The sequence below is a fragment of the Lepisosteus oculatus genome, chromosome 11, assembly GCF_040954835.1.
Source record: "Lepisosteus oculatus isolate fLepOcu1 chromosome 11, fLepOcu1.hap2, whole genome shotgun sequence".
In the NCBI taxonomy this organism is placed as follows: Eukaryota; Metazoa; Chordata; class Actinopteri; order Semionotiformes; family Lepisosteidae; genus Lepisosteus; species Lepisosteus oculatus.
This window is the reverse complement of record NC_090706.1, coordinates 25,658,571-25,678,531: the sequence shown is the minus strand read 5'-3', so window position 1 is coordinate 25,678,531 and position 19,961 is coordinate 25,658,571. Positions and strand designations below refer to the sequence as shown.

The 19,961-nt window shown below is 39.2% G+C and overlaps 1 protein-coding gene across 7 annotated transcripts in view; it reads right to left on the bottom strand.

The window, feature by feature from the left end:
* The window catches only part of aff4 (AF4/FMR2 family, member 4), a 32,699-nt gene extending 12,971 nt beyond the window's left edge, over positions 1-19,728 (bottom strand). Inside the window, exons 1-8 of one of the 7 annotated variants that reach the window (XM_015349493.2) lie at positions 19,429-19,728; positions 12,637-12,791; positions 5,755-5,881; positions 3,192-3,995; positions 2,550-2,594; positions 2,155-2,241; positions 969-993; positions 776-824 (exon numbers count right to left, since the gene is read on the bottom strand). In XM_015349493.2, coding sequence (XP_015204979.2) covers positions 776-824; positions 969-993; positions 2,155-2,241; positions 2,550-2,594; positions 3,192-3,995; positions 5,755-5,877 — 1,133 coding nt within the window. In that variant the 5' untranslated portion in view covers positions 5,878-5,881; positions 12,637-12,791; positions 19,429-19,728. Of the gene's footprint in view, positions 1-775; positions 825-968; positions 994-2,154; positions 2,242-2,549; positions 2,595-3,191; positions 3,996-5,754; positions 5,882-12,004; positions 12,369-12,636; positions 12,792-19,428 lie in introns of those variants that run through there. The other 6 variants (XM_015349495.2, XM_015349492.2, XM_015349490.2 and 3 more) reach the window with 6 other exon arrangements.
* Between the last annotated feature and the right edge of the window lie 233 nt (positions 19,729-19,961).

Sequence of the window (19,961 nt, the reverse complement as noted above, 5' to 3'; positions counted from 1 at the left end):
GAGTTTAAGAAGCTCAATCAGCAGGAATAGACCTATTACTTTCCACACTGATAAACAACTTTTTTTCTGATCTCTTCAGGAATTTCCTTTGATCTTGGCATAATGTGCTTGTTGAATCTTTGTGTTGGCAAGTTGACTCTGATGGTAAGGGTCAAAATAAGTGAGGTTTATGTTGAGCAGGGCTGGCTGTAATCAAGCCTGGCTGTATTCAATCAGTAGACTCTAAAGTATCCCTTTAATTGGGTTGATTTAACTAAGGAGACAATTACTTTTTCACACAGTGCCAGTTGGTGTTGGATAACTTTGTTTATTAAATAAATGAAATAAGTTTTTTTTTAAAAGTGTTATTTGTTCACTCAGGTTCCCCTTATCTAATATTAGAGTTTGGTTGAAGACCTGAAAACACTCAGTGTCAAAAAATTTTAATAATGGAGTTAATCAGTAAATCAGCAAATACATTTTCACGGCATTGTACATAGTTTATACATCAATATAAGAACAGGAGAGTGAAAATGCATTTTGCTTAACAGTTTTAGAACATGCTGACTCCACGCTTTCATGTGGAGTTCATAAATTAATGTTAAACACTGAAACTCAAATTACAATCTTACTTACAGCATATTCACATTTGATGTAAAGTTAATCCTGCCTGAAGCTAGAACATCTTTCTTATGTTTTAACTTACCTTATCATGTTAAGGAAAATGTTAAACTTTATTCAAAACATTTTATAAGATTTTCAAGAGAACAATCTTAAATAAAACACTAACACTTACGTTTTTGGCTGATGGCTGCTGGAAGATGTTTTTTCTGAACTATATCTCTCTGAAACAAGGGAAAACACTTTGGTTAAAGTTTTACGCGTGTGTTGTATAACATCTAATATTGTAAAACAGTGGATGATTAAAATAGAAAGTAATTTAAAGCGCAATTATGAAATACGATTAGTATGCATAAAAAAAAACTTACTGTTGAAATTTGAGTGCTGGTTATCCTGAAAAAGAAAAATTGATTTAGAAAACAAAGTGTAAAAATATTTTCACAATCATAACACAATCAATAACGGCAAAAATTCCGATAAAATTATGCAGTAGCCAAGGTTGCGTAATAGCAAGTGAAGAAAATTAGGTTTGAGTCAGGGTAGCAGTAAACTGTATAAAGTAAGATAGAAGAAAATACTACTCAGTTTTTAAGGCTGTATTTTGTGATGCCATTTAATGACATTTTTTGCTAACAGATTAGCGAAAAACACTGCCTGAAAATATCCTTGTCTGAAATATTTTGTTAAGACTTTGTGTTAGTCTCATCACCATTTATTGAACTGGATTTCAAACCTTTATAAAAAACGCTGAAGCTGGGACATTTTTTTCACCATATATCAGTAGCAATATGTTTCTTTTGACGTGACACTAATGATATAGACTTTCCTAAAACTCTCAGAGCATCCATCCTTAGTCTAGATAAGCATGTCAGTCTGCGACTGGGACCCCCTTCAGGGGCAAAAGTGCAAGTCAAGGATAGAGCCGGGTCAGACTTCCGGCTCTCGCAAGTGCACGGTGACACTGTCTTATCCCGTCTGTGCTAAAATCCCTCTATATCACAGCGTGTGTCTTTGTAGGTTGTCATAAGACAGTGGGTCAGTGGGTGGGAAGGTCTGAGGAGTCTGTCTGCACTTCTTCATTCACCCAACGTGGGTGCAGGAGTCATCACATCGTTAGGAAAGTGCTGATTCCACATTGGGTGGATTTAAAGTGAGAACTCTTTTTAATAATAAAACCCATCTACCATGAAACAGGAAAAACCTCTATGCTTCCTGTCTCTCTGTGCGGGTAAAGGGGCCGTCACTTTGAGCTGAGGCATAAAGACACAGCAGTTCCAAATTGGGTGGGTATGTAAAAATTAAAACCAATACTGCGGCTTTTCAGGAAACTACTAGATGAGATTCTTGAATCCAGATTAATACTAAAAACCAAACATGAATTAGCACATAAACCTCCTCTTGTTCAGAGAATGTCTTCCTAAAATAAAATTAACAATATGTAAAATAAACGTGATGCATAATGTAATCAAAAGATAGGAGTAATTCTAAAGATAATTCAAGAACATTTTCTTTTAGCCTCCCAATGTATTTTTTGCAAAAACGTTTTTTTCTGACCTTGGCTGGGAATGGAAACTTTGAAGGCTCAGTTTTACATGGAGTATGAATTGCTGTCAAAGGAGGAGGCCATGACTGAGTCATTTCCTAGAAGGACACAAAACCACAAGATAGTTAAGAGAATAATTTTAAAGGCATGGAGGTCACATGTTTAGAACATGAAAGGTTTTTAGGATTCATTTTCCTGTTGATCTGCAAAGGCTCCCTGCTTATGGCTTGTTACAGCACATCTGTTTAGATTTACAGCATGCAAGAAGAAAAGCTACTTTCATAGCAAATGGGGATTATGGGGAAATTTGGGTTCATCACGGAATTACAGAGACAAATTAAGTTGGTGAACCAAACATTAACAATCCAATCTTAAAAAAACGTATTACCTTTAAGATTTTCCTTACCTTTAAGATTTCATCCACGCAGTTGGCATCACCAGACATCGACGCCTGTAAAAACAGAAACAGTCTTCCAGGAACCCTTTTTTTATAATAGTTTAGGCCAAAAGATAGATACATTTATGTGCACTGTACTCAGGTATAAGTCTAGATCTGATTTGCAATCATCCAGAAAACAAAATGGAAGACTTCTAGAAGCTGATGCCAAAATGATTTAATCTTATTTTCTCTCGTATCTAATATTTCCACATGCAAAATACACAAAAAGTGTAATTTATTAGTGAAGGTACTTAAGTCACTTGAAAAGGCTATCCAGTGAGACATTTAAAGTGAAAATGGCATTTGGCAGGTCTCCAATGGTTATCCAGAGGAGATTATCCCAAAGCCAGTCAGCCTCAGCCCCACTCTTCTGTTTTCAATAGGCAATGTCTGGGTCAAGTGAGACATTCTTATCTAGAATGATGAACTAATCAGGGGGCTCTCATCATCGGGAGAGTAGGAAACCAGAGTAAAGGTGTTTTGACTAAACAGAGACAAAAGAAAGCCCATGCCATATTACTGCAGAAATACAGTGAGGATTAACCTTGGAATAGCAAAGCAAAAAAACAGAACAAGGAAAAAATGAAGCATGCTTAAAGAAATACTTACATCCAGAGGCTGGGAAGGAATCTTGAGCTTAGAAAGAGATGCTTTGCTGCTGGGCTTCATCTCTCCCATACTGCTGCTGTGTGACTGGCTGCTGTAGTTTTCGGAAGGCGTCTTGGGTTCGAGAGACTCTTGGCCATCCATAGGGCGGACGTAGGCCGTGGGCTTCTGCTGCATGGAGCTGGGTTTGGACATCAGCGACGGGGGGAACGCCTGACCGGGGTGCTGCCCGTTGGAGGAGAAGGCGTGGACGCGGGAGGGGGAGTCCCAGTTGGCGTCGCGATCGCGGGGGGACTTGGAGCGGTGGCGCTCCTTGCCGTGGTGATCGCCCCCGTGCGACCTGGAATGGCTCGAACTCAAAGATCCCTTGGCCGGGCTGGACGTGTGAGACTTGGAGTGATCGGATCCATGTTTGCTCTTCTTCTGGCTATTCCCGCCGCTGTTGCTGCTGCTGCTGTAGTCCCGCTCGTGTCTTTGGCTGCTGCTGCCGCCGCCGCCACCACTGCCGGTAGTCCTTTGGCCACTCCCGTGGCTACTCTGTAAACCAGACCGCTTCTGCGACTGGGAGGAGGAGGTGCTGGCGGCAGGCCCTATGGGAGTCCATTTGCTGCTGTGACTGGAGCCACTGCCACGCTGCTGCTCGGCGAAAAAGGTCTGGTTGGGTTTCTCCTCGGGGGTGGAGGGCACAGCAGGCTGGGGGAGTCCCATGTACTTCTGCAGAGATTTGTCTCCAATCAGCTCCTTCATTTCGTCGTAGTTACCAAGCATGCTCTGGATGCGACTGGACAGTTTATCTTCTTTGCTGGACTGTCAAGAAGAAAGAACCATGGTAAACACATTGGGGAAGAGGCAGGTCAGCTGTCTGGAATTTCAGCAGTGCAACCTGAGAAATCAAGGGTGTAGACTTTCTTTAGGCACTATGTCAACAAAATATGGTACTAAATTAGAGCTAAAGGGAAAATATCAAGATTTCTTGAAGGGGATCATTTTTCTTCCCACCCCCCAGATAAAAACATGAAGCAACGTCTCTGCACCAATATTCAATTTTATTCTTTGTTCCTCTTACTTGGTTTAAAAAATTTACGGCCATTACCTGTCAAACTACCAGCAAAAACAGGAATAATGAATTCCCCCAGAGGACTGTCACTGTTTCCAAAAACAACAGCTAATCTAGATCTTTTAAGATTAAGATTTTGTCCTTTACTGGAAAAGCACACAGGACTGATGAAAATTTCCAATATCTATCGCATGTCCGTTCTGTTTTCTTTTGGCTTTTAACAGAATACAACTGTACTATGTCACTTCTATAATTCTGAGCCTTTTTTTCCCAAAATAAATAACAGGGAAAAATATTTCCCAGCATTAACTTAACTTCATAAATACCTTCATGGAATTTACTTGAAACTACTACACTTTTCAACATTAAAGTTGAAATGATGCATTTCAAACTACTGGTTCAGAATACCTCCTTAGCTTTTAGCTGCACTTAACTGTCTATTATAGAACATCATTTCCAGGAAATGTATTGTTATATTATGATGAAACTTTCAGTATCAGATTAAGCAAGAAAAAGTACAGAGGAAAGTAGCCTACATACGATATTGCATGCCCTCCAAATTTCCTAAACTGAAACAATGGTTCCAGAGACCACACTGAATTGGTGGTTACTGGATTTAGGAGAAACAAACTTCAGCTGGAATTTCAAAAGCAAGCCTGTACTTTTTTGTAAGAGGATTTCATTTAACAAGAGCTTAATTAATTTAACCCTGGTGCTCCACCAAAGCAGACTACCAAGTAAACATTAATTACAAATTACTAAGCTTGCAATGTGAGCAGAGAACACAAACGAAAGCAGTTCTACCACAGAAGAATGAACATAATAGAATGACGTGCGCAGACTAAGTTGAAGTTAAAACAAGTTTCTCCGAACCAGGCAAATCACAATGATTGAAGAGGCAAAACATTTTCTGGTAAATAACTACATGCCATTTCACCAGTTTCTGACCTGCAAGAACGCAGCAGCTAACCTTTTAGTGTTCCCTGTTTGCCCCACTTCTATGGTGGAGAGCAATGAGCTGAAACAGCTTTTTTTTTAATTCACCACGACCTTGTGCCCATTCCCTGCCAGCCAATTCTTGATTTTAATCATTGCGCGGGCTCAAAAGAACTCCCTCACATCTCACGCTGAAAGCAACCACTTACCTCCTCCTAAGCTAAAATGATAGCGTTGGACTCAAATTTCTGAGACTGAGAAGAGAGTTGCCTCGCCAACAACTCAACGGGCCAGTCAAATACAAGCAAGGGCGCTGAACCCACTGCTCAAGGCAAATTAATCATTCACTTTCCTAGTTCCTCTGCGGAAAACGGGTCACTACTTTCTTCTAGGGGCGTGTGCTCAGCACAGGCAATCCTCTCACTGTACCTACTGTGGCGACGCAAGGAACTAAAAATCTTTCATCCGCTGGGCACCAGTTTCTCCAAAAATCTTTCAAAGTTAATAACAGCTCGTGTTAAGCAAAATGTAAATTACAAAAAAGCAAAGAAAAATTAACAAAATAAAACTTACAACTTTATAAGGTTCAGGAAAGAGAGGGGAGTTAGCTGGAAAGGCCTCTCCGCCCTGATGGATTTCTTGATTGCGCCTTTCCCTTTCTTTCAAACGGAGTGCATTCCGGTCTTCACGGTTCATGTTGCTAACAACAAAGACAGAATCACTAAGTGTGCAGAACAACTTACAGGTTCCTCATTTTAGATCTACCTTTTTTTTTAATGCATCTGTGTCCCAAAATCATCTTCATCATCAGTACTGGAAAAAAAGCAACATTCAAAAATAGAACAAGGAAAAACAAGTTCTAAAAACTCGTAATAAGATCCAGACTCCTAATACCCTATTCCTACACAAATAACAGAGCCAAAGCTACAACTGAATGTGGCTTGGAAAATGAACAGCAATGTGTACTGTTGTTTTACCCCTCCCTGTATGCTACTCTGCAGTGCATATAGTAGTATAGTTTGCAACAGGTCAGTGAGGACTGACCCAGGAAGCATTTCTAACGCACATTTCATGAAAAAATACTCCAAGGCCCAGATAAAATCCAAACATTAACCCATTTGACAATTGCAAATTACACCAAGTTTGTTGGCAAGGTTCTTCTGGGCAGTAACTGCAGACTGATTAACAGCCATAAACCCATTTCAAGTACTTTTCCTAATTTGCTGTTGGTGAGTGGGTTGAAGAGTTCATTTAATCTGGGCCAAGGTCATGCTGAAGCAATCACGCAGTTTTGAATTTTCTGTTCCACTAAGCCCAAAATGCAAAGAGGATGGTATCAGCCAAACTAGGTCTCTACAAAAGGTTACTGTATCTAACGTCTGCACAATTTTAGACAGCATAAGAATAACAATATGCTTTTTTAAATGAAAAGCGCCTAACTAAAATCAAGTCACATACCCAATTGAGGCGTATTTTTGGAGCTGAAATCTGACCCTTAACAGTCACATTACCATATAAACACCAAGGAATAATGCCTAATACCTTTCTCAAACAGTTGGGAGCAGGTTCAAAAGCACTTCAGCCTTAATTCAGAATTTATTATACAGGAGAAGGGCTCCTCTGACACACCTGGCCACCATGCTGCTCCTAGTTTCACTCGCTGCGTGCCACAGCGCCGTACAGAAAGCCCGGCACTAACTGGAGGAGAAGTACGTCCCTCAGTTATGGCACCACTGGAAGCTGACAAAAGCTCGGGGGCTGAAGTCAGCCCCCTGGCGGCGCTGAGCCAAGTATGTGCTGCTGCTTTGGAGAACTGCGGTCACAGCTGGCTTGAACTTGTCAAAACTAGGTCACAAAGCCCCACCTGCACCCGAAATGAATACCTTTGCTGTTCAAGGCTTTCAGGAGCTCTTAAAGACAAACTTATGGAAGTGGATGGACTTTATCGTCCCTTGTAAATCATATGAAAATATGAATGCTATAAAACCATAATAATGGGAATGTAAGAAATAACTGCTACTAATTCTGTCATATAACTGCCCTTAGATGGCTTTAACTATGTCTTAATATATAAGGTACAGTTTTAGTAGCTACGTAATGGATTTGTGTGAAATCCCTAACCTGTGAAATTAATTAGAAACATTAGGAACGTTTCTTTACAAGTAATATTAAAATCTGGCAGGCTTTTGTCTCCAACTACACACAATACAAATCAGGAAATTCTCTCTCAGCCAAATAACCATGATGAAAATGGTTGCTTAGACATAAACATCTACAAGCACAATTTTATAGTCTAAAGCAGCAAAAGCAAACCTTTGAAATACCACTGGTATGAAAGGAATGAGCATCCCTTAATGATGAACTACTGTAATAAATCCTGTTGAGATAACATTCTTTTTTATGTCAGCAGGAGCAAATCATTTGAAAGTGAAAAATGGCTTTTAAAAGAATGTGAAAAGTATTTATTTTGCGGTTTTTCTCACTCTTGAATTTACAAAAATATCTAGATGCTGGGTTTCTGCTTGGCATGGTCAATAGGTTTAGGTCAGATACAGAAACACTGCACAGATAACCTGTTCCTAAATACAACTCTAAAACAGTGCAAAACCAAAAGAAAGCACAAAATAAAGCTGAGCAGTTTGTGTTACTGTACCATTGTAAAATAAAAGATTCAGCTTCCACCCACTAAAACATATCCAAACTCACATGCACTGATGAATGACTGCACACTTAACTGAGAAAGCAATGGATCTTTCCAAAAATCCCAAATGTAACACACAAGCCAGAAGGCTAGGTTCCAAAAGAAAATGAATTTCAAGTTAAGAGGTGCAGCTTGAAAAGATCATTTTCACAAAGATAAAGAGATACTCAATCTGCATTTACAACGACCAGCACTTAAAACTGTGAGGTATGAGATTTAACTTTTTATAGGGGGTGCTTAGGAGTGGCTCAACCAGTAAGGCACTTGTCCCAAAGGCAGGCTGAATTCAGCGAGCCTAAAGTTAGAAGTTCGAGCCCTGACCATGTAACTAGCAAGTCAGTCCGACTACAGACCTTGAACTGCATCTGGAGAGGAGTGACTTTCTGGGTGGGTAGGGCAGAGGAGACGGCATGTCCTCACTCTCTCTGTGCGAGTATACAAGGGTTGTGGCTATGATCCACTATATAAAGACAACTGTCAGGATCATGTTAGGCGGTGAGATCTTTTTACAAAATATTCCCAACTATGGGCGGCACAGTAGGGCAGTGATTAACTTTGCAACACTGGGACCCTGGGCTCAATTCCAGCCCTTGGGGTAGTGTCTGTGTGGAGTTTGTAGGTTTTCCCTGTGTTCGCATGGATTTCCTGCTGGTGGTCCGGTTGCCTCCCACAGTCCAAAGGTTAACTGGCTCCTGAGAAAATAGGTCCTGGTGTGAGTGTGTGTGTGTGTGTGTGTGTGTTTTTGTCGGCCATGCAATGGACATGTGTCCCATCCAGGGTGTGCCCCACCTTGAGCCTGTTGCTTGCTGGGACAGGCTCCCACTCCCCCACAACCCTGAACTGGTTAAAGCAGTTAGAAAATGGATGGATGGGTCTCCACCAACCATGAAAACAAAATTCAAAAGGACAGTAACATAGGCACCTTTTATAACACATTGTGTTTTTTCTATCTATAATTTCATGAAAGGATAAAAGCACTTAATACCACCTCATACCATAATCAAAAAGGAATAATTACGGAACTGCAAGATGACAGTACTACAGTGATTCATTTTCAAATCCTATGGTATAAGGATAGTTCTACTCACAAATCACCAGTCTCCTAAACATCTATAATTAAAAAGGAGTATTAACTAAGAGTAAACATTTTTAACATTTATAACCATTAGTTAATACTTCCAAATTTGAATTTGCGTGATTGCTGCATTTTGTTTCAATAGCTGAATTTAACTGCAATGTTCACTTTTCAATCACAGAGTAGATAGGAATTACAAGCTTCGCATTTAGAAGACAATTATCAAGAATGATGACTGTTTCAAATACTATAACTTGGGAAAGTTTTATTGACCATAAACACTCCAATCAGATATTTTTGATTGTGCAATGTGTGAACTGTGCAGTCCCCACTACTGGCACTGTAATTTTTGCTAATGTGATTCACTATGATTATTTTCCTCAGACAAACCTCAAACCAGCAGCTTGTATTTTACCAAGAGTCAGCATTTTTTATCACCTTAATTAAAATGAATATATTCTTGATGAAAAGCCAGCCTTTCAGTTTCAGTTCTTCAAGGCATATTTTAAGTCAGGGCAGAATTAGATTATACAGCACTCTTATGTTAGCTTGATTTATTTAACAGTATATTCAAACTCATAATGAGAGTCAAATTCACATCATATAGTGTTTAATGTCTTTCTTTCTTGTTAGCCTAAAAAGATTTTAGCTTCAATATTAGTAAAAAAAAATTCTGAACTGCAAAAGATACAACAAACTCCTTCACTACCACTGAAGTTCACTTTAGCTTACATTTGACTGTTAAGAGTCAAATTTAGAGTATCTGCATCGACTGTAATGTAAAGTCCATAACTTTCAGCTGAACATCTGGAAACAGTATAACTACAAATTCACAATCATTAGTTACAGAATGAATCATTAATCAAACAAGCATGAGGTCAAACTATTTTTTAAGAAATAGACAATTAAAAGGTTCCACCTGAGAACACACTATTTCTCAGTCTAGTAGATAATATCAAGCTTTCTTCATCTCATTAGTGCATCAATAGTCAAATTAGCACTCTACCATTCTCCATCACCCAGAGGGCTCACACTCATTATTTTACAAAGGAGTAGAACAAGACGACAATCAGGAACTGGATGGCTAGAAGCCAGGGCTGTATAAATGTCTTAAGGCTTTCTAAGAGCAACAAACAAAAAAATGGAGGCTTATGTTGGACTGAAGAGGGAGTCTCCTTAAAAATGTATCCAATTACATCTATCCTTTATTCCCACATTGTTACTTGACCTTAGCCCAATTATTCATCTCATGTAAAAATATTGTGGTAAACTGCTGGTTTCATATATTGAAGCTTTAAAAACACAATTGATTGATTGCATCTGAAATAGTCAATTTAACAAAAGTGAAAGCTAAGCAATTGTAAATTGTAAATGGAAGTGCATTTTTCCCCAATATTGACCAACATTTCTGCATTATCCAGAAAAAAACACTCAAGGTGAGAATTACACCCTTTGTTATTTTGTGCTGTAAAACACAATGAAGTGTAGCAAAGAAGTGAACACGTGTGCAGCTTGTGATGAGCACTTTATTTTGGAGGGCTGAAAAGTCAAACTATAGGACACACATCTTCATATGAGCAACTCACTGTTGAATTTGTGGGCTCCATGTTACTGTATGTGTTGCTATGGCTTTGCCAGAGTAGTAGGCCCATAGTAGCAGCAATTCTGTCAGTACACAACAAAATACGAAGGTTTCTTCTGAAGTTTCTCTTCCCTACCAGTACAGTGATACTCGAAAGTTCTCACTGCTGAATAAGTAGTTTTCAATTGATGCTGGCAGGCCAGCACCGAAGTAACATACACTCAGGCAGGGTTTTATCACTCTAAACCTTAAAGCAACCACACATCCCACCCATTAAACATACGCCTCATGAAGAGTATTTGCTTTCAGGCTCCCTCCTCATAAAATAAACTGCAGTCCAAAAGAAACTATGAACATTTTCTTTGAATCCAAGTTCTCCATTCAACTATTATGTACACATACAAATCACAGGAAAAATCATTTTCTTCTAATTAAGGTCAGTTTAATTTCTGACTCGAGACCATAATCCTAATGGGGATACCGAAAAATTGGCAGCTTCCATTTTCAAGGATATCTCGCATATCCATCCATTTTCTAAGCACTTCATCCAATTCAGGGTCATGGGGGGAGCTTGAAACTATCCTGGGGAGCAACAGACACACGGCTGGATACACCCTGGATGGGACGCCAGTCCGTTCCAGGACACTTACAGACACAAACGCACACTCACACGCCGGGGCCACTTTTCCCAGAAGCAAATTAACCTACTTGTTTTGGGACTCTAAGAGGAAACCTGAGCATCCGGACAAAACCCATGCAAACACAGCGAGGACATGCAAACTCCACCCAGACAGCACCCCAGAAACAACAACTGTAACTCTGAAGCCGTAAAACTACAGTTAACAACGCTACCAGCTCAAGTATCAAAATCTGGTATAAAGGTAGAGAAGACTTTCACTCATTTTAAAGTTGATTTCTCACTAACGACTGAAACTCAAGGATCCACTTCATCATCAAAATACCTCAACATGAAAATAAGGAGGCCCAAAAGAAACTATGATGCTAACAATACAGTTTTTATTAAATCATCTATCATTCTGAAGAGCCTGATTCAGACTTTGCTCGATTTGTGGATCAAAAACGTTTTCATTGCAGTTTATTCATTAATGCTGACACCACACAAGTGTAAAAAAATCAATGTTTTCTATGGAAGAAAATGGAACGGAAGTTGCTGGCTGCAAAGCCCAGCTGGCCATTGGTTACATGACCACAGAAAAAACAAAATCAGCAAATGAATTTTGGCAGGAAAAAAGGGGTGTTTTACTTTAAGCACTTGATCAGATAAAGAATCCCAGACCGTGTTTTAATGTGGCTTAAAGGATTAACTTTAAAATTCAGTTTCAGGATTTAAAACAGATCAAAAGTTCAAAGTATCTATAAGTACAAACGGAACAACTTCCAAAATGCTATGTAAATATTATTACTTCAACCATCTGCAAAAAAAAAAACTTGTTCTTTTGCTTACCCTGACTGAGAGGCCATGACTCAAAACAGTGAATCATTGGAGAAGATAAAAAGAATCCCAGAATGTTCTGTTCTGTAGTTTTCCAGGTGTACAAAAACGCAAAAAAAGACCTCAGTTCACAACCTGTATCTACGACTTGTTATTAAAGATAAAACATTATTTGCTTTGAGCTAAATCTAAAGGCTAGGGAGGTTTCAGCTCGTACACGGGAGATTCCACTCGAACTAGCAGAAGGGGGGTGGGGGGAGGGAGGCTGGCAAGGGACAATAGCTGAAGTGAAGAGCCTGCTGCTTTTCTGAAGGGGGAAGGGGCTCGCAGCGAGACTGCAGGATTCGAAACAAACTCACAAACAGACATGCTGTAGTGTGTACTTTGATCACGTCAAGCCCCGTGTGGCTGTTCAAAAGTCCACACAACAGTGCCACAATTTAACAAATTACAACCCAGAAACTGGGTAACGGAAATGTCACACAATGAAATGAATACCATACGAATCTACATTCCCAAAGATTGTATCCAAATATTAAATATTTTTAGGTAACTAGAAATATTATGGTCATGGTTTATTTTTCTTTCCAATGAAACAGTGTATCTAGGCACAGAAAGGCTCTTTGAGGAAAGACGAAACTTACCTCTTCCATCAAGTGGAACTGTCCATCCTGTTCCATATAAGGAGATGTTATTTTATCCCACTGAGCCTATCCTCCACGTGACGTGTTTGCTTTTACTTCATTCTAGCCAATCAGCACCTTCCTCGCAACCAGCTAGCGCCCTCCCTCACCACAGCCTAGAGCAATACACAGACCAGAAGAAACTTATTTAAAGAGACAGCATCTGTTTTCAAGTCGGCCAGATCGGAAAGCATATCTATAAGCAGCTGAACAAAGGCACACATTATGATTTTAACGACCCAAAACAACCTTTACACAATACAGAAGACCGTACTCTCAGCAAATCCCTTAACTACTGCACAGTTTGAATTTGTTTAACTGGGACAGATGACAAAAGTAGATCTTATGTACTTGCTTCTTAAGCAAAGAAGAAGTTGAAGTGAAAATGGACACAAGGTCCATGAGGGACCCAGTTCTACAGAATAATATTGCATGGAGTGTACTTCTCTCACAAATGAAAAATGATCAATATCACTGCTGCAAGGTATACTGCATGACACACTACATCAAATAACACAGATAGGAACTGTAAATGAAACATTAAGTTGTGTCGCCTCTTTCGGCATGAAATGTTTTTGAAATTTTTCAACCCCCTTTTCCTTTCCAAAATAACATTTCTGTATGTTTCTGATCATCTGTTCTGACTGCATTTGGAAACACAACTGACAGAAGTGAAAAACATAGCATTAATTAGCATTAACAATCTGTCAAGGTTCCAGACAATTAAAAGGACTAGAAAACATGGTTCATATAGTGAAAATACTCAAGGGCGTGACCAAATCAAACCAGAGGATTTCTCCAGAACAGTACAAAATGAACTAGCTAGCATGCACAAAACAGAAATTGATGACAGAAAATGATCTGAAGGGACTCTACTTCTTTGTAATTGGTCTTATGTTTTTATGACAATTTAGGCTTTTATTTCTGCAAAGCATGTCTATTTCTACCTCTGCTACACTGCAGTATGGAGTTATCCAACGGCATATGTGCCAGTGTCTTCTTACAGGAGACAGTTTATGACCAATTCAGCCCTGTGTTTCATCATCCATATTCCACAATCTACTGCCACCTTGGATGGAAATGTAATTCTTCTGACAGGATCTCATTAAAACCTGATCGAATTATTAAAGAAGAGTCAAAAGATGCAAATCATGACCTGGGAAACCGTTTTTGCCATCTTCCTGCTATTACATATCCTGCAGTAAAGTCACAGCACCACACACTCAATAAATCATGAAGTACCACGACATAGAATTGTCTTTTCAATTAAAAAAAAACATGGAAAAATTATTTTTGAAAATAAACACCCCAACGCCACCCCTGGAAAGTCCATGCTGATGCACAAATGGTCAGTTTGCATTGTTGTTTCTGTGCCCTTGAAATGCAAATAAAACCAGGAACTGGAGAGTCAAATGAGGACAACAGAAAGAGTGTTTTAAGTACTTCTGCTTCATCCAAATGTCATGTCAACAGGTGAACACCCATAGTTTACAAGGTAATCAAGTGCATAATAGTTTTCAAAGGCAACTTTGCTTTAAAACAACTAACATGAATCAACAACGGTGAAGTTGTCCGTTGGAAGAAATCCTAAAAAACGCGACCTGAGAGCTGTGCTTCCACATACACGCACAGACATTTATCTTTTAGTGTAACTCTTACTCAATTAACGATATTAAAACAAACTGGATAAAGAACACAAACACACAACATAATGACCATAAAACAAGTCTTCAACTTCCTTTACACTGTTGGCAAAAATCAGAATCAGCATTTCTGCCAACACCAGTCCTTTGCAAATCATTTTACTGCTCAGTAGAAGTTTGTGAATATTTACAGAAATTTAAAGGCAGAAGTTTTCATGTTTAGGAAGACAGCCACTACCTCTACATGCAGGTAAGACTCCAGTTCTAGTCAGAATACTGCTATTCTGAATAGTTGTTCCAAGACAAGTAGATGATTTTCTAGATCTATACAAATGCAGTATTCCAAATGGGGAACATCAAAAACTCAACTTGTATCTGGGGTTGCACTTTTACTCTTAACTCCTTATATTTTTGCCTACATATAAACTTGAATACGCAAATGGAAGACCCGAAGTTGAAGTAATACCTATAACGTGTATTCCTCTTCAGCTATTTCTGTCTTCTAATGTAGTGGCATACAAAGCATTTCTAGGTGTGCAATGAGCAGTGCATTGAATAACCATACCGATCTAGAACAGCTCTTAAGCCATACACAATTTTTTACATGTAGAACACTTTCTTTGATTGCTGTGTATTTTGTTTTCCACTGGAAATTAAAACAACGTAAATGCAACACATCTGTAATAGCTGTTCCTGCACTCATGTTAACAGTTTCCACTAAGGGAAATGACCTATAATTGACCTATACATTTCTATAGAAACCTTTGGGTTATTTTCTTAAAAGGTATTCAGAGGACCTTCTCCATATCATCGCGATATGCATCGCAAACTCTGAACAGCAATCCACTGGTGATTCTCTTCGCGAGCCATTCAAGTTGAAAGTTTTTTGTAGTCTTAAACCTGTCACTGCAGGGCAATTTTACAAACAGGTGGACAGTTTATTTTTGGAACACTGGAATCTATCTTACACTGGGAACTGCAAATAGTAACCTAAACGTTTCCCTCACCAATGTTCAACGCCAATCCCTGGAGGCAAGACTTAAACTATACAGTATCTTAACTGCAATATTTTCAAAACTATACAAAGTTATTTAAATTAGCCTCTGGATTATCAAAGTCTGCAATATCAAATTCTCAATGGTATGTACTCTTTTGAGTTAGACGACACCAATTCTTTGTTGGACTGAACTACTTGTTTTCTACTGCAAATTCCAAAATCAGATATTTCTAATTCACTAAAGCTAAAAGCCAACAGGAAACTGTTGTTTTAGTCTTGCAAAGAAAACGCAATGTATTCTCAAATGAAGTGTCGGTTTGTTACTATAAAATGCATAACTGTTTAGAAAAAAAGTTCATTTCAAGAGTGTATCATAACTGAAATGAAAAAACCATAAATGGAGATTATGCTGCAAGCTTCTCCATTTTAAGCATCGCTTTCCAAATGCAATCATTCCATCAAGCAAACAATGGATGACACTGCTTTCTAAAAGTTTCCGATAGCAACAGAATTTCAGCTTCGTTATAGTATTCAGTAGTGCTGCAAAAGTAAATTCCTTGTTAAAACAAAATGCCAGTGTTGCTCTGTTGACTCATGGTGTTTTAGATGATCACTAATCATACAGATCAGGTGGGGAATGCAGTTGAAATTCACTTTGCGGTCAGACAGTGCAAAATGACAACTACAAAAATTAAACTAAAATATCAAGAACCCATACAGACTTTTTGATCTTGTGTGCACTTGGCTCCTAACCTAAATGAACGGCTTCGCTGTCAATCCCAACTACGATAAGGGAACACCACACCCTGCAGTTACTGTTGTACTTTAATCCCATCGTGTCTGGTCTTCTTGAAACAAATGGAATTCAAGTTTAATTGATTGTGTTCTCTTTGCAAACTGACGCTAACAATGACAATGTTAATCACTACCCACAGGGACTTGTAAATATGAACATTTCAGTACTTTACTAGCCTTAGCCTTTTTCAGGTAAAAGAGCTGTGGGAAACGCAACCAGATACTAGAGCCTGCTAGTTAGGATCACACGGTTTTACTGTTTACAGTGATCATTGGCTAATTGCCAATGAATCATTAAGACTTAAAGCAAGAATCTGCCATGCATATTTTAAAAGACAATACCTCAACTGTTGGTTTTATTCTCTCATTCTAGCACAAATTGCACACCTGAATGTTTCAGGAATGATGCCAATCCAGTCCTTATTTTCCCAAATTAACACCAGCACTGTACAACTGGTTTTTCTGGTCTCTAGATGACACACCATCTGCAAGACTTTAAACCCAAGGTAAACTTACAGTAACGTTAACAGCACACACATCTCTCATTAATTCCAATCAGAAACTGGTCTCATTAGCTTTTTAACTGCGTATTTATTTTAGTACAGGCTGTGATTTCACAAGGAATTTTTATTCCGTGTTAAACCTTTACTGGCGGCAGTGAATTTCTGTTTAAGTGTACGGAGAAAGGCAACAGTTAAGCAAAGTCACAGACAGGAAGTAAGAGGTAGGCAAACACAGCCAGACAAGTACATGCAAAACGCCCTTTAAGTCTTCTTTCTGAATTTGGAATCTTTTTGAACTCTTGGATTAAACTACTGTCCTTGGAGCAAAGTGTTAGTGTTTTCCTTTCACTACAAAATCTCACAATACACCCCAAATACACCAAAACACTGATTAGCTTTATATTAATCTTCTCTTCTGCCATAGGTGAAAGTCCTACAGCACTGTTAGTAAACTAAAACCACATTTCCTGTAAAACGTAGAGCCTTTAAAACACTGATGATATCTACCATACAGCAAGCCAAGCACCAGCGTTTTCAAATAATTATGCAGCAAGACTAATTCTTATAACCACCCCTCCCCCACCGTCTGTGGCATTTAAAATGGCTTCCTCGTGTGAAACAAGTCAGCTAGCTGCACAGAATGTCATCCATTTGCAAAGTCAAAGAAGTGTACTTCTATTTCTATGTTGTGTTGAAATTACATTTGCAAACAAGGCATTAGGATTAAAAGTAAACAGACACTGTCAAGTTTCAAAAACACTGCTCTCACCTATTAGTATCATCTGCTCGCTACTGACCAGGTGAAAGTATGGCCTTTGCTATAAGAGGCCTGGGAAAAAGTCCTTAACTGCAAAATATCTACTGAACATTGTGCAACTTCCAAAGAAGAAACGTAGTGTTATTGCACGCTTTTATTTCTCTTTCATTGGCATGGGGACTAACGCCAAACAAGAAAAGGTAGCTTTTACGAAACGCAGGACATAATAATAACCTTTATTTTATAAGCTGCCTTTGAAAGTGACTTCTCACAGTAAGAAGAAAACCGTCAACAAGGAGATGATATAATTAGCACAATTAAAAAACAAGGGTTTCAGAATGCAGCAGAGGAGGCAAGGGGCAGACAGACACTAATTAAATAAAAGCCTTTCTAAAAGAAGGAGGTTCCAAGCTTGGATTTGAAAGCATTCGGGGAAGGGGACCGACTCCAATATCCTTGGGGACAGAATTGATAGAACATGATATCAACCCCCCCCCCCTCACACACAACTTCAACTTTACAAACCAGACATCAGATCTTCCCTATGAAACCACAGGCGGCACTACTAAGATACTAGCCACGCTACTGGCCTTCAGGTCCAGTGTCAAGCCCGGAAAAGTCAAGAAACAGACTAAACAACGTTACTGCTGACCTCACAGAACAAAACGACAAAGAACACACAGCTTCAGGTGCAGATCCTTTGTTTGGCAGTGAATCGTGTGTTCCTGTCCCACATCCCCTAAATAAAGGTTACCTTAATCTGCCTGTATTGTCTGCAGCTCCACCGACAGCTTTTACCTGTAACTTCGGAACAGTCTGTTCTAAATGCATTGGGGAAGAACGACCCGCGCATAACATCTCAGACTACAGAACACCCTGTACCGTTACCAAAAAAAGAGCTGAACTACACCATACCGAATGAGTCGTGCACGACTTTTTTGTTCCTTTATCCGGCTCACTGGTGCCACTACAGTCTGAATTTCAGGACAAAACACGACAAGTGTCTAAGAATCGGATGATCTTCATTATATCAATCACATGCGAAGTCGGACTGGAGGAAAACTAGAAAGTTTCGAGCGTGCATGATTGGAAGGCAATATCTGAAATAAAAACCGTCTATTCAAAACACCATGATGAAGCAAAGGTTCAGTTCAAATCCTATTCAAAGGTTCGACGTGCGAACAAAAATCAAGGTATCAGTACAAACAAGGTTTGATTTCAGCTCCAAAATTATACACTATGCATTCCGTACTGATTGATATTGGATATTAATAAACAAAAACAATAGGTAAGTCGTGCAAAAAGCACGTTCATCAGCTGAAAACAAGCAGACAAGCCAGCGTAAGACTACACTTGTGTTGCTTCAGTCACTGCCTTGGCAGTGACGAGAACAAAGCACTGACGTCATTTGACAATCGCAATTTATTGCTTACATACAGAAACATATTGATTGTTCCAAAGCATATGAAGGACTAGCAACACGTCATATACGGTTAAATAAAAGTGTACTAAATAACCCTTTGATTCTGAAGTCTTCAACAAAAATTAAGATTTTATTCTGAAAAAAAAACTGGACAGTCCATCAACGGCGTACATGTAGATCTACAGCTTTAGCAATCCATCAGAAATTCGAATAATAGTGCACACCTCCTCGTATTACAAGCTTTGATTTAATAATAAAAAAACAACACTTAAGACAACACACCGTACGAAGCCCGGAGTGGTTAATTTACATTTTTATTAGGAAATTGTTCAAGTCAAAAAGTTAAATGTATAACTCAGTATTAGTAGTAATCCTTTGTAAAATGTACTTTTCTGCCTTTATTGTAAGTGGTTGATTCTCAATTTGTATGGCCTGAATACCACTAGGGGTTACATACGTACAAAAAAGATTAATTTAGGCTCAGTAGCAATTACAATCCAAACATCAACTTGCTCGCTGCATTCGTATGACCTCTGAATCATTCCATCTTTTATTTTATTGACTTCTTCGCAAAATAACATTAAATAAAGGTGCAACTGTGACATTTAATTAAAAAAAAAAGTTAATCCGCTTACCTCTGCTATCTTCCTTAGGCCCAAACCATTGGTAATGGAAAGCCTTTTGTCTTTTCCACTTTCCAGTTTCAAAAAATACAACCAAAGCGCTCCCACTACATAAAGAAATAAATAATAATAAAATAATAAAATACCCTACCCCCCCAGGAGCGGCAAAGTCTACGTTACCAGCGACAGACGACTCGCCTTCTTTTCCTCAAACCATTTTTACAATAAATTACGGAGCCAACAGCCCTTCAGTGCGATGAAGGAGCAGTCAGATCGGCGAGCTGCCGTGTCTGGGCAGCGTCACGTGACCGCGCCGCTCACTGCAGCCGCTGGGAACCAGCCAGGCAGAAGCGGCCCGGGGTCACGTGACCGCTCCGCGCAAGACTGCGACTGCACAAATCTGCCTTGCAGCGGCGTGGAAGCCCATCTGCTGCCCTGCAGCTCTTGCTGTCCATCGATTATAATGTCAAAGACGTTAGCCCGGAAGGCGCCTCGGACTGTAGGGCGGGACTTGAGGTATACACAGTTGAGTTTGCCGTTTTGAC